General features: G+C 32.4%; 2 protein-coding genes across 6 annotated transcripts; both read left to right on the forward strand.

Annotated features, from left to right (window-relative positions):
* Positions 1-2,412: 2,412 nt before the first annotated feature.
* IQD21 (IQ-domain 21) lies at positions 2,413-6,538 on the forward strand. Of its 4 annotated transcripts, XM_022053819.2 has the most exons (6): positions 2,413-2,604; positions 2,769-2,839; positions 3,198-3,293; positions 4,676-4,966; positions 5,095-5,472; positions 5,696-6,538. In XM_022053819.2, the coding sequence occupies exons 3-6, from the start codon at positions 3,213-3,215 to the stop codon at positions 6,359-6,361; spliced, it is 1,416 nt and encodes a 471-aa protein (XP_021909511.2). In that variant the 5' UTR covers positions 2,413-2,604; positions 2,769-2,839; positions 3,198-3,212; the 3' UTR covers positions 6,362-6,538. The 4 variants fall into 4 exon arrangements, with proteins under 4 accessions (XP_021909511.2, XP_088067760.1, XP_088067759.1 ...); XM_088211634.1 differs by lacking the exon at positions 2,769-2,839; XM_088211633.1 differs by lacking the exon at positions 2,413-2,604 and having other exon boundaries at positions 2,612-2,839.
* Positions 6,539-7,188: 650 nt separating this feature from the next.
* On the forward strand, positions 7,189-13,519 carry SS1 (glycogen/starch synthase, ADP-glucose type). 2 transcript variants are annotated; one of them, XM_088211699.1, is made up of 15 exons: positions 7,189-7,689; positions 8,766-9,127; positions 9,298-9,375; positions 9,483-9,607; positions 9,695-9,776; positions 9,960-10,133; positions 10,310-10,391; positions 10,516-10,607; positions 10,692-10,754; positions 10,839-10,928; positions 11,368-11,492; positions 11,575-11,683; positions 11,773-11,828; positions 12,245-12,284; positions 12,827-13,030. In XM_088211699.1, the coding sequence occupies exons 1-15, from the start codon at positions 7,395-7,397 to the stop codon at positions 12,896-12,898; spliced, it is 1,845 nt and encodes a 614-aa protein (XP_088067825.1). In that variant the 5' UTR covers positions 7,189-7,394; the 3' UTR covers positions 12,899-13,030. The 2 variants fall into 2 exon arrangements, with proteins under 2 accessions (XP_088067825.1, XP_021909617.2); XM_022053925.2 differs by lacking the exon at positions 12,827-13,030 and adding an exon at positions 13,086-13,519 and having other exon boundaries at positions 7,191-7,689.
* Positions 13,520-14,540: the final 1,021 nt, after the last annotated feature.

Below are 14,540 nucleotides of genomic sequence, written 5' to 3' on the forward strand. Positions count from 1 at the left end.
TCAAGTTTTTCTTAGTACTCCACATGAAATTGATGCCACCTTCATGTGGGCCATACCAAGATATAATTTTTTTTTAAAAAAATTACTAAATTATACATAAAAAAATTGATAATAATATTTTTTATAATTTTATTTTATTTTAAAATTAAAAAATAGTAAACAATATTTTAATGATTTAAAAAAATAATTTAATTGATTAATTAAATTAATAGTAATAAAAAATATGTCTATTATTATTCTTATTATTAATTTATCAATTAAATTAATCATTGATTTAATTTGTTTTCTAAAACATTCAAATATGAATTAAACATTTTAATTTTTTTTTTTTACTTAAAAAATAAAAGTATGTATAAAACGCCAGTGACTAAAGTGTAATGATAAAAATATTAGAGATTAAATTATAATAAATGTTAAATTTTAAAAACTAATTCATTAATTTATCATAAAATAAATAAAGTTTTAAAAATTCAATAGTATTTTTTATAAAAATAAATAAATACAAAAATATTAATGATGGTTAGTTGGTGGAACACAAATGTTTGCATCAAACACTAGTGAGATGTGAAGAAATGGTTTTATGTCTCATGATTAATTTGGTTAATGTTGGTTGGGATCTCTTAATTTTAGGTGGTTGATTGACCATATAATGACAATATTGCTTATACTCCACATTAATAAAAAATAATAAATAAATTAATATGTATAAATCTTGATTATATATATACGATGGTCGAGCTAATGACTGACATAAATAATTATAAGAAAAATATCACACATGTTTTAAAAATTTAATTTATGGGTTTTATTTTTTTTAAATATATATAATTCAATTATAATTTATAATCGAAACATAAATTATTCTGAGTCGTTAAGTTAATACCAACTTATACGTAAACTCGTTTTTTAATATTATTTTCTTTCTATATTATAGTTTATACTAAAAAAATTATATATAAATAAAATAAAAATACTTCAACCCGTATTATTAATTCATATAATCTCATAATCAAGTAAGTTTTTAACTTGATTGTCCCTTCTTCTCGAATTATATGAAACATACATGAAGATAAGAATAACCCCATTTAGAACCCAAATCAAAATATGTATATCTCTGTGTGCAACATCAAAATCAGGTCCCTAAAAAGGGCATGCACACATATATATATATGTGTGTGTGTGTGTGTGTGTGTGTATAGATGGTGGTCCTTTTGAAACTCTGCAATCTGATTCATGGGCATCATTGAGTTAGGTCCCCTCTTTATAAAGAAAACTTTGACAGTAAAATAAATTACTCTGAAAGATGCTCCTCACCAAACATGTACAAGTTTTCTCTTTGATAAAAAAGACATGCCTCCTTTCCTATATGTATAGAAATATTAGTTTCCTTATATATAATCACTAAGTGTTATTAGGGTTTCACCCAATATCGATATTGGCACGATGATATTCTCGTTTAAAAAAAAAAAACAATCGTAGTACTATAATTTTTTTTTTAAATCTCGTTTCTTATTGTAAATTTTTATAAGATATGTGATGTGATATCTTAATTTTATATTAAACGTTGAGTTATCAATGTCAAAATAAGAATGTTACGTCGTATTTGTTACATTGAAAATATTATATCGTATGAATTATATATTTTATATATCATATTATATTAATATTAACAAAATCTATTAAAAAATTGATTGTCTCTCTCTCTTTTTTCATATATAAGAGAAATACAAGCACAGAAAAATTAGAAAGAACCACGTCTGTATGTTACACATTTTAAGTTACGAGACTCCGACGAGATCCTATCTAAAGATGTTTGAAATTCCCGTAAAAGGGTATCTCTCGCTTTTAAAACTCAACAATATGAAGATAAATTGGTGGGTTAGAATTAAATTAGGATTTCACAGCTCAACGACGCAATAAATTTATTAATGTGCATGAAGCCGTACAGTCCCACCCATGCACATCAAGAACATGTACATTAATAAAACAAGTTTGTTCTCTTCCTCTAAATAATAATTAGACCTTAATCTCAATTAATTATGATTGATTAGATTTTAAGATAAATTATTAAATTAATATTTAAAATTAATTATTTGTTATAATTAAATGTTTAATTATTTTTAAAATAATTAAATTATGTTAGAATGCTTTAAAAATAATTTAAAAAATAATGTTAACTAATTAATCAAGTTAATGTATTAAGAGATTAATAGTGACGTTAGGTCTATTTGTTATTGTTATAATTTATTAATTTAATTAATTAATTAAAATTATTTTTTGAATTTAAATTATTTAAATATAGTTTAATTATTTTAGTTTTTTATTTTTATTTTTACAGGAAATAAATATTTTTAATTTAAATTTACGATATAAAAAAATAAAAATAAAAATAAAAATAAAAAGGGTGCGCGATGGGCAAGTTGCGGGTGGTGGATGGATTTCTGGTGATTACCTCAAGAAGCCGTTACCACCTTCTACACAGGCCGTGATATCTAGGTTCGGAAGGTGACGTGTCGAGATTTCATTGGTCTGTGATCAACAGTATCCTACGCCACGTCGTTCTCTCTCCCGTGAATCTGATAAATTCCAACGGCGATTACGCGGGTAAGCAGTTACTACTCTCACGCACCCACCTCCTTCCTCCTTCCTCCTTCCCTCTCTCTCTCTCTCTGAAAGTCTCTGCACTGTAACCTTCTTCACAAGAACAAAAAAGGCCAGAAGAAGATTAGAAAACTCAGGAATTGATACGTATAATGTAAAAATGCCAGAGATCATATGTAGAAGATGCTTAAGAAGCGAAACCAAGTGATCGCACAATCTCGACTCGATCACATCGCAGGTTTTTGTTTTCAAATTTTTCAGTCATTTCCCTTCGTTTTCCTCCCTTTTCCACTTCGATGATCTTCCTTACTTGTTCTGTGCTTCTTTTTTTTGCGTGGTTTCTATTAGTTCTAACTGTTCGAAATGAAAACCAACTCTACATTTACCGATATATTTTTGATATATTTGAAAAACTGAAAATGTAAAAATGAAACCTACAACTTTCATTTTCTTCTTCACCGGATAATATATTTGTTATCATTATTATTTTTTTTCGAAGAGGTTATTGTTATTATTTTTTCTCTGCTGTGTTGTGGTGATTTCTGAGTGTTTACTGTCTAATGTGTTGATGTATGGTTGTTTTGATTGCTATGAAGGCCGATACCCCGGAGATGGGGAAGAAAGGGAGCGGTTGGTTTTGGTCTGTGAAGAAAGTGTTCAAATCATCTGCTAAGGAATTGCCGGAGAAAAAGGTCATTTCCATAAATTTCTTAAAATTTTTAATTGCTTTGCTAATAAGCAATTAATGACTTGTTGGTAGATTTATTGACTTTTTAGGTCTTTTAATTAAAATTTCATTTTCATCTACTTTTGAGTTATTACCAGACAATACTAATCTTATTAATTAAAAAGGAAAAATTAATGGCTTGTAAAATTGGATTTGGGTAGTTCTTATATATGATGGTTTAGGTGAGCAATTTTCCGCATCTGCATGTGATTGTAAATAGTAACTAAAACACTAAATTCACTGAGTCAACTTTTGAGAATTCTCTTTTAAATTTCTTAGAGAGATTAGGGACTATTTTAGAATTATCAAGAGAATTATTATCAGTGTTCAAGAATCTCTTTGTGGCAAAAGAAAAGCCTATATAGATAATGGGTGTTTGCTTTTGTTATTAAATTATTAAGATAAAATCATAATTACAATAAACCCATTTGAGAGTGTGGAAAAAGAAAAAGAAATTTAGTCTTGAGCAAAGTGATTATCTTCATTGTTTAGTTGTAAAATTGCTAAGAGAAGTATGATGGGTTTCTTCTAATCTGTTGAGTGATTAATGATTAAGAGATACTTTGGTCACATCATTAATTTGCAAAAGAAATCAAATGTTACATACCGTAGGCTAATTTCTCCACTTCCTTTTTTGGATTTAAAAGGGTAGTAATTTATAAATTAAATACCCAAATCGATCTTATGGGTTTCATTTATGAAGCAGTGGATGATTTAGTTTAGATGGTGAAACCAACAATGAAGACGACCTACCACTGCAGCCCTGTATAAGGATTAGGGCCATGAATGCATAACGGAGATGCTGGTCCCCCTCTCTATATGAAGATGACTAAGAAAATAATAATGCTTGGGGAGACCTCTTGAGATATTATTATCATTACACCTAAGCTTTCACATCATCCTTGTTGACCGTCATGTGCTTGACATGTTCGATCCGCTTCATGCCAAAACAGAGAGAGCCAACTCTTGAGCTTGAATTTCTTTTTTCCAAAATTTGCTGGCTTGTCAAAAGAAAAAAATTGTTGCTTTTTTCCCTCTTACTGAAACTACAGTTATCTTCTTGTGGTGATTTTTGAGCCGTCATTAGTGTAATAAAACATGCATTATATGTCTTTGAAAGGGAGACTTTTATATTTGACTGTGCAGAGATTAGTTTAATATAATGAAAGTATGATAATTTGCGGAGAGACAATCCAGAGATTAGTTCAATGAAACATGCATCACATGTGCTAGAAAGGGTTTAGTTTTATATATAATATGCAGAGAGACAATGCAGAGATTAGTCTAACGGAAACTGCACTACACGTGTTTAAAACTTAAAGGCTTAGTTCAACGTATGATTTGCAGAAAGACAATGCAGAGAGATGGCAGCAAGAAGCCCCTGAAGTTGTGTCATTTGAGCATTTTCCTGCCGAGAGTTCTCCAGAAATCACAAATGATGAGAGTTTTGCATCGACCCCCGTGACTGAAGACAGAAACCACGCTATAGCAGTTGCCATGGCAACTGCTGCCGCTGCAGAAGCTGCAGTTGCAGCAGCTCAAGCTGCAGCCAAAGTTGTCCGATTGGCAGGCTATGGGCGGCAGACAAAGGAGGAAGCTGCTGCAATTCTCATACAGTCATATTACAGAGGCTATCTAGTAACTATAATACCTTGCTCTTTTCTTTTGCATCCTTGAGTAGTTCTTAATCTCTGTAATCATAGAAAACCAAACGAAAATTTACCCACTTTAGTGAAATTTGTGTTGTATGATTGGTTTGTGCTCAGGCTAGGCGAGCTTTGCGTGCTTTGAAGGGATTGGTGAGGCTCCAAGCACTGGTAAGAGGACATAACGTGCGAAAGCAAGCACAAATGACAATGCGGTGCATGCAAGCACTAGTCCGCGTGCAGGCTAGAGTAAGAGCACGTAGGCTTCAGTTGGCTCATGAGAAAATCATCAAGAAAGTCGAGGAAGGGGAAGAGAAAGAACAAAGAGGAGTAAGGGAAGAAGGATTGCAGAAACCGAAGGGTGGTTCTCCGTTGATGAAATATGAAGGTTGGGATGGTAGGCATCAAAGCTCAGACAAAATCCAGGAAAATGCTTCAAGGAAACGTGATGCTGTCATGAAAAGAGAGAGGGCTCTTGCTTATGCTTACAGCTACCAGGTTGGTGAAGCTTTTTTCCTTTGCATTTGATTATACTAATTAAGCACTTTTAACCCCTTAGCTTTTAAATTTTGCTTTTGATTGGAAACAAAGAGCTAAATGAACTGGCAAGAGATTGTATTATAATCAATACAGTAAGATCGGTTTTTTCTTAAATCTTTTACTGGTATAAGCTGTTGATTCCCATACGTATATAAGCATTACCTTTACAATTGCAATGCAGCAGCAACAACAGCAACCTCCACAACATCAGCAAGTAATGCAGCCAAGCCCAGATGGCAAAGAGATGACATTCTACAACGAGCATGAAAAGGCTCAATGGGGCTGGAACTGGCTCGAGCGTTGGATGTCAACACAGCCATACCATGCCCGTCACATGAGCCCACAAGGCGGCTCTTACATGACACTTGCCACCACTACTTCCACCACTGACGATATGTCCGAGAAGACTGTTGAGATGGACATGATCACCCCACAAGGCTTGGGCAATGGCAATACAAACATGGACCTCTTCAGCCGTCAAAACATGGACTCAGACACGTTCCCAAGTCGCCAACAACCACAACTGATCAATGTTCCCAGCTACATGGCTCCAACCAAATCTGCAAAAGCCAAGGTCCGATCACATGGTTCTGTCAAGCAACGTGGGTCTCAGATTCCCCAGTGGAGTCTATCAACAAAGAGAGGATCAGTGGTCGGGTCTGGTTGTGACTCATCCAGTTCTGGTGGTGGATCGGCAGCTTACCAAGCTCCAAAAAGCCCGAATCCAAAAGGCAATGGGATGCAATTACCTTCTAGACGGGTTCCAGGTTGCAGCCCGGATTATAATGGTGGAGAAGATTGGAGAATGGGTCTTGCTAGTAACGGTCGGAGGCAGGATTTCGGTTGATTGTTTTGCGGAGATGGAGATAGAGATGGACGAGTGAAGGATTTTTCTATCGTGCGTTTCAATCCACGACGTCGTTTTGTTAATAGACTGTAATTTATATATATGTCTTAAGGTTTTGTCAATGCTCAACATACATTATGATTGCTTGGTGTTTTATAATATGACTCATTTTGTCCACACACAAGAAAACAAAATAGTTATTATTTTTAATATTAACCATATCTATATATGCAATAATGCTATGAAAAAATGTAATAATTTCTAAAATATATATATTTAATACAAAATAAAAACTCTTAGCATTAAATAAATATGCTCATAATTTTATTTTCAATGGGATGAGAAAGCTACAAGAAAAATGAAGATTAAATTTAATTTTTTTAATGAATAAAAAATTACTTTTTCATATCATCCAAGCATTATTTTGTTTCTATTTATTTTATTTATTTTTTGAGTGAATTTTATTAAAATTAAATTAGCATGTTTTTAATAAATAAAGGCAATTCGTTTATTAATTTATAATATTTTCGTTTAAAAATAAATAAAAATATGAAACTATAAACAAAATATTTTTGAAAATTTAATTTTTATACGGGTGGCCCGTGCTATGACTTTAACAGAAAGAGTCAAACTTTGCGATATCCGAAATAACGGTTTCATCTTCGGTGGGTAAAGATTAATACGGTGCCGTTTAACAGTCGAACGACTACCACGTGGCGGAACTTACTGGATGTCTCCACGTGGCACCATCTTACAATCGTCAGTCGAACCATTTTGTTCCACCAGGATTTTGTTTTTTTTTTTTTTTTTCGATTTTCGCGCTTTTTCTGGATCTCACAAGCAGAAAAGCTATTTATCGTCTCCCTTTTTCTGTAACAATTCACAGGTATAGTATTAGTACCTTCTTTCGAGATTTCCTTCGTTCTTTTTTTCAACTCCTATTCACGATTCCTTTCGTACTAGACTGGACTTACGTCTCCTCTTCTTCTTCTTCGTTATTTTTTTCTAATTGACATCCTCTCTGAACTCTCTAATGGAGTCTCTGCAAATCAACTTTGTAATTCCATGCAAATCGAATATGTGTTCTTCACAATCATATCGCGATTATAATGTCCGGCGAGTGAGTTTTGCTCGTAGAAGAAACAGAAAAGAAAGGTGTCTGCGGGTTAGAAGTGGACCAGTTAAAAGTAGCAGTGAAAGTGGGATTGATAATCCAAAAGATGGATTCAATATCGTCGAAAATAAGGATGAAGAAAAGAGTCTTTTACTGGGTGAAGAGAGGGATGGTTCTGGTTCTGTTATCGGGTTTCACTTGATTCCCCAACTTGGTACGTGCTCGCGGAAATCAATCACTTTTTTAATTTAAAAATTATTAATTAATGTTAATGATTCTTTTTTTTGTCTGTAATATATGGAATAGAAGAGATCCAATGCAGTTTGGTGTTTAAGGATGATCATCATAAATTTTTTATTTGTTAAAACTGACGATTATTTAATTTTAGTATGAGACCTTCCTTAATAGTTTCCCCTTCATTTCATGCGGAATATAATTGGTTTAAGATCAACTGGGATTGTTTTATATTAAATCATTGTTCCTGTATGAAATTAGCTTCATACTTTATTTAGTTTACATAAACTTTGGGATCATAAAGCAGGATAACGCCAATGAGTTCCTTTACTAATTTGATTGATAATGTATCTAAAATAAATAACAAACTGGGTAATTAGAGATCAGTGCAATTTATTATTTATCTTGGTCCGTCATCTGCAAGCACCAAGCGGAATCATTTTTTAATCTGAATACAAATGAAAGGTAGCTGGAATTATAGAGGAAGCTGAAGCACTGATAGCGTATAAGATAATAAGTTGTAACTAATTCTTTGATCCAGGTTACTATTTTTATTTTATCTTATCAAGCTTGGGTTATATGTCATCTTAAAGGTTCTCTTTAGTATTTTCTAACTTTATTAATGATGAAAAATCTGTAAGAACTTTTTATTTCTTCAATCTCTTCTTTACTATATATTGTTCTGGAATATTGCTTTTTATTTTCAATTGCTATGCATGTTTTTGTATATGACTATATAATGAATAAAGAAAATAAAATTTCAAGAAAATGTTTTTATGTACTAAAACGAAGGCTTGATATTTCACTTGTTTGTGAGAGTGTTAGAGTTTTACTCTGTTTAGTTTAATTCTCTTTTGGCACTAAGATTTTTAGTAGAATTGATCGCTCAATTTTGTTATTTCACAATAATAATTATTCTATTTCAGTTAGCAAATATCTTTTATGAGCTTAGCATCTCGGTTCTTAATTAATTTTGACGACCAGGACCTATGCAGCATCTAATTGTTCTTTCTTTCTCCTAGAGCTGACTGCTGCTCTGTAAACTTTGAACTACAGCTGATCATGAGGTCATTGGCTCTAAAGAAGATGAAACCATTCACGAGGAAGAGAAAACTGAGGATGTTGAAGGAGAAGAGAAAGCTAAAACCAGAGTAACCTACAATATTGTTTTTGTCACTTCTGAGGCAGCACCTTATTCAAAGACAGGTGGACTAGGAGATGTTTGTGGTTCTTTGCCTATAGCACTTGCTGCTCGTGGACATCGTGTGATGGTCATCTCTCCCAGATACCAAAACGGTACTATTGCAGACGAAAAGTTTTCTGGTGCTTCAGATCTGGATTCTCACATCAAGATATATTGCTTCGGAGGGGTGCAAGAAGTTGCCTTTTTCCACGAATATAGAGAAGGTGTTGATTGGGTGAGACTATCTGCATGCTCGTCAGTTAAATATATTTTCTTTACGTGATTGTATTCTGATTGAAGTACCTTTAAGCATAATTTTTTATCTATGTCATAGATCATTCAGCTCTTAGCAGCATTGCAAAACTAGGAGAAGTTTTTGATGGGACTTTCCTCTCTCTATTTTAGGTTTTTGTGGACCATGCTTCATACCATAGACCTGGAAATCCATATGGTGACAGTTATGGTGCTTTTGGTGATAATCAGGTAACTTGATGATTTGTTCAGAACCTTAGATTAACAGAGGGATAGGATTTTGTTTCAGAAGCAATGACAAACCTCATCCTTTTCATTTTTCCAATTTCTTTTTACAGTTTCGATTCGCTTTACTTTGCCATGCAGCATGTGAAGCTCCACTGGTGCTTCCACTTGGAGGCTTCACCTATGGAGAGAAATGTCTGTTTCTAGTTAATGACTGGCATGCCAGCCTTGTACCAGTGTAAATCCTTTGCCTGTTATGACCACTTTCATTTGTCTGTTTCTCTTCCTGGCATAGTTCTTATACGTACACTGTAATGTGGTTCAGGCTTTTGGCTGCAAAATATCGTCCACATGGAGTTTATAAGGATGCCAGATGTATTCTTGTAATCCATAACCTGGCTCATCAGGTAGACGTTTTCTTCTCACCGATTCCTTTTATTCTCGCTATTACCTTTTATTTTGATTTTGATGGACGTGCGGTACACCAGTAAATATCCATATAAATAAGTGATAGACAAGGGGATTATTAAGTGAAAAACTATGAGATTATGCATAAGCAATACTGATATTTATTGACTGTTACATGTCAGGGAGTGGAACCTGCAGCAACTTACAAGAATTTGGGACTTCCGTCGGAGTGGTATGGAGCATTAGAATGGGTTTTCCCTACATGGGCAAGAACACATGCTCTTGACACTGGTGAAGCTGTGAATATCCTGAAGGGTGCAATCGTGACAGCCGACCGAATAGTTGCCGTGAGCAAGGTCATTAACGTTGCATAGAATTTTCTTCTTTTGTTGTGTTTCTGGTTGGGTAATTCACTTTTATTTATACAATTTTCCACAGTACAAGTGCGTTGTTTGTAGTATTAGTTACTACTTCTATCTAATTTTTTTAGAAAATTAATTACTACTTTGTCACTGTTCTCTTTCAATTGCAGGGCTATGCATGGGAAATAACCACCCCAGAGGGTGGATATGGTTTACATGAGCTATTGACCAGTCGCAAGAGTGTTCTTAATGGTATGCTTTCTGAGTTTATGAATTGCTTAGTTTTCCAGTGAATTTTAGTCTTTCAAGAAGAAAATGGATACGTATGTTTTGATTCTTGAACCCTCCCAACTGACATATCTAATTATAATATTAGGAATTATAAACGGCATTGATACTGTTGAATGGGACCCTTCCAAGGATGAGCATATCGCCTCCTGTTACTCCAGCAACGATTTGTCCGGGAAGGTGCACAAATCTTTAATATGGAAAGCCCTTTTTCTTGAGACTTCTTTTTTCTTACATTCTTACCCTGTAACTTTGAAAATGCAGGTCGAGTGCAAGATTGCTTTACAGGAGGAATTAGGTCTTCCCCTTAGGCCTGAATGTCCAATGGTAAGATGTTACTTTTTGTTTCTGCAATGCTTGGTAGCTAAGATCTGTCTTTTCTCAAACTTTTTATATGATTGGATTATGCAGATTGGTTTCATCGGGAGACTGGACTACCAGAAAGGCATTGATGTGATTCGAGCAGCAACTCCAGAACTTATGGAAGATGATGTTCAATTTGTAAGTGCATTTTTATATATTTCATTACCACTTCATTACCTTAGTCAAGTCCCATTTCAATAAGTCTACTGAAGCTTCCCTGTTAGGGAACTTTATCCATGCATAAGAATTCTTCACATTTATTCCAAATCGTAAAGCTTTATTTGTTTTAAATTTCAATGTGTGAGAATCCAGGTAAAATATACAAACCTGATTATGTTTTTGTTTAAGGTTAAAGAAACGAAGTTTTATGTAGAAAATATTTGATAAATCTCAAGGATAAATTAGCAGTCCATGAAATCTTGGTAATGAGCAGAAGCTTGGTATGCATGTGCACATGTGCCATTCTGCAATTTCAAGGAACTTAACTGGTGTCATGCAGCCCTTATATGTTAGTTATGGTTTCAGGTTACACTTAATTGTTCTTTTCTGTCAAGGAAACTAAACTCCCTGATCTTAGGTTATGCTTGGGTCTGGAGACCCGCAATTTGAGGACTGGATGAGAACCATGGAAGCTACCTACAAGAACAAATTTCGGGGTTGGGTTGGATTCAATGTTCCAATTTCTCACAGAATTACTGCAGGGTATTTGAAACTTGTGATTTACAGTTAATATGTCATTACTCATCAGAAAATTCATCGCTTACTGAAATTCTGAAATGATCAGCTGTGATATACTGCTGATGCCCTCAAGATTTGAACCCTGTGGGCTAAATCAACTGTATGCAATGAGATATGCAACTTTACCAGTAGTTCATGCAACTGGAGGACTTAGAGTAAGTTCAACAGTTATTAGTAAGTTACAGTTTGATTCTTTATTTTTTTTGTTTATCTAGTCCAACTGCTTCAATACTCTGCATTGCAGGATACCGTTGAGACATTCAATCCCTATGCTCATGAGGGCAGTGGTGAAGGTACAGGGTATGTAGTTCATCCCCTATCCTTTTTACTGGATGATTGTTTTTTGGAAAATGACTTACAAGGTCGAAAGCTCAGGTTTAAGATGATTCCTTTCACTTTTCAATATTTAGTTGGAAATTCCAAATCAAGCTCAAGAAGAACAAACTATCTTAGTTATACTCTGTTTATACTTCAAGAGAAATGCAATGTAACATTGTTTGCAAGTTGTGTGAATTCAGTAAAAAAACCAGTATAATTTTCTGATATTTATTCTAAATAAGCAAAATGCAGTTGTGCTTTACTTCCAACAAGTCTTTCTCTTTGGTAGCAAATTATATTATGAACTTAGTTCTGTTGCAGAGATGATTTTTTCTATCATGTGAATCTTGAAATGCAGTATATCTTTGTTATAACAATGTTGTGGAATGTATTGGCAGGTGGACTTTTTCTCCGCTGACAAAAGAAAGTATGTTGGCGGTAAGTTCTTTTATGCCTACACTCTTTGCAGTCGTTCTATTTAGTTTTTCATTTCCTGTTATGTCTGTTAGAGTGTAAATACTTGATAAAATTATTTTCTATTAGTTTAAATTTTTAAGATATTGTATTCACATTTTAATGAATTTGTGCGTAAGAAAGCGTGTTAAAATTAAAAAATTGATTGACTCAGTTTTTTAAAAAATTCAGTTTTAGATCAATTACTTACCACCAGTGCTTGGTTTCCCTGAACTCGTGATAAAAGGAACCGATCAATCATCGGCTTGAACCGTTGATTCTGTTCCTGAACTCATTAACAAAGGAGCAAGTCTTGTTATATGAAAGTCGAACAATGGAGTAGATTCTATGCTTTTTTAAGTTCAGAGGTTTTTCAAGTTTTACTAATGATTTGACTGCAAAGATAAGGATGTTAAGCAGTAGTTATCAGTATACTTAGATAATGGTGTTCCCTACTGACAGGAACTTACAGGTGAAATTTTCAGTTTCCTTTTTCTTATTCTTAGATCTATTTTCTGGTAAAACAGGCTACTTGTGCTGTAAGCAAGGGGAAATTCTATGTTGCCCCAGAGATTCACGACTCCTTGTTGTTTTTCTAGTATTTCAGTGTAATCTCATAACTTGGTGTAATATTAGCCTAACAATATGTAAATTATCTAATTGCTATAAAATATTAAGTGATCTCGATAGAAAATAACTCCAAGACAGACTGCTTCGTGAAACACCAATAGTCCCAGATATCGAGTATCCGAATTCCTAAATGTGAGAGAGTGATTTTTTTGACAGGCACTAAGAGTTGCTATTAACACTTACAAAGAACACAAATCATCTTGGGAAGGATTGATGAAGAGAGGAATGCAGAGAGACTTCACTTGGGAAAATGCTGCGGCTCAATATGAGCAGGTTTTCGAGTGGGCGTGCATCGATCCTCCTTACGTCACCTGAGTAAGAAGGAAGAAGAAAACAAGTATGAAGGAGAGGGGAAAAGAAGAGAGCAACCTCCATTTTCAGGATGAGGTAAACAGTTTCTCTTATCCGGCTTAAAAAACTGTACTGTTTAGCTTTTCTTGGTTGAGCTGCTGTAGTTTTAGATTGCGGATATACTCGATTGATTGATTCAAAATTTTCTAAAAGAACTTGAATTTATTGTAATATAATCTCTTCTCTAAAAAAAATTAGACAATGGTATATTATATATATATGATATATGTTCATATGAACACTCAGTATAAATAAAAATAGCTTTTAAAAATATATTGGAAAATGTTTTGAAGAAATTGGTTGCTGGTATACTCTAGTAGGTAGAATTGTTGGAAACATGAAGATTTTATCATGTATTGACATAAAAGTATATGATATATAGTGTATGTTTAATTTCTAAGTTTGATTTTTTTTATAATTTAGTTTTAAATATTTTTTTGTTGTTATAATTTTATGTATATAATTTTTTTTTTATTTTTTAATAAAAAACAAATTTATTATTTTTGTATATTTTAAAAAATATTTCGAAACATAATTTTAACTTATTAATTAAATTAATAAGTTACTAATAATAAAATATAGATGTAGTTTTTGTTAATTTATTAATTTAATTATTTATTTATCACTTAGTTAAGGATATATAGTAAAAGATACATATATATTATTGGTATATCTTGAATTTTTGTAAAATTTTATAGGATAATTTATTTAATTTTTTTTTATATTTATCATAAAAAATATTTAATATATATCATAAAAAGTTTTTATTTATAAAAATTATTTTATGTATATAATTTTTTTTTTATTTTTTAATAAAAAATAAATTTATTATTTTTGTATATTTTAAAAAATATCTCGAAACATAACTTTAACTGATTAATTAAATTAATAAGTTACTAATAATAAAATATAGATGTAGTTTTTGTTAATTTATTAATTTAATTAATTAAATAATTTTTTAAAAAAATAAAAATTTGAAATAAAGAAAAAGTGTTAATAAATAAATTATAACAAAAAAAAATTATAATAGAATTCTGATATAGTAATTGCATGAATTTATTTTTGGAAAAATGAAAAATGTGTGTGGCTATAGGTTTACTTTTGTACCGGTCATCATCTCTTGTGGGGATAGAGTAAGGATAACTATCATTAGCTAGGAAATAAATATTTTACATCCAAACAGAACCTTTCACGTTTTGTAGGCCCACGTATAAAACAAACATGTCTGCATCACAAAAATTACTTGTATTATTATTATTA

Source organism: Carica papaya, chromosome 9, assembly GCF_054855325.1.
Source record: "Carica papaya isolate Zhongbai chromosome 9, ASM5485532v1, whole genome shotgun sequence".
In the NCBI taxonomy this organism is placed as follows: domain Eukaryota; kingdom Viridiplantae; phylum Streptophyta; class Magnoliopsida; order Brassicales; family Caricaceae; genus Carica; species Carica papaya.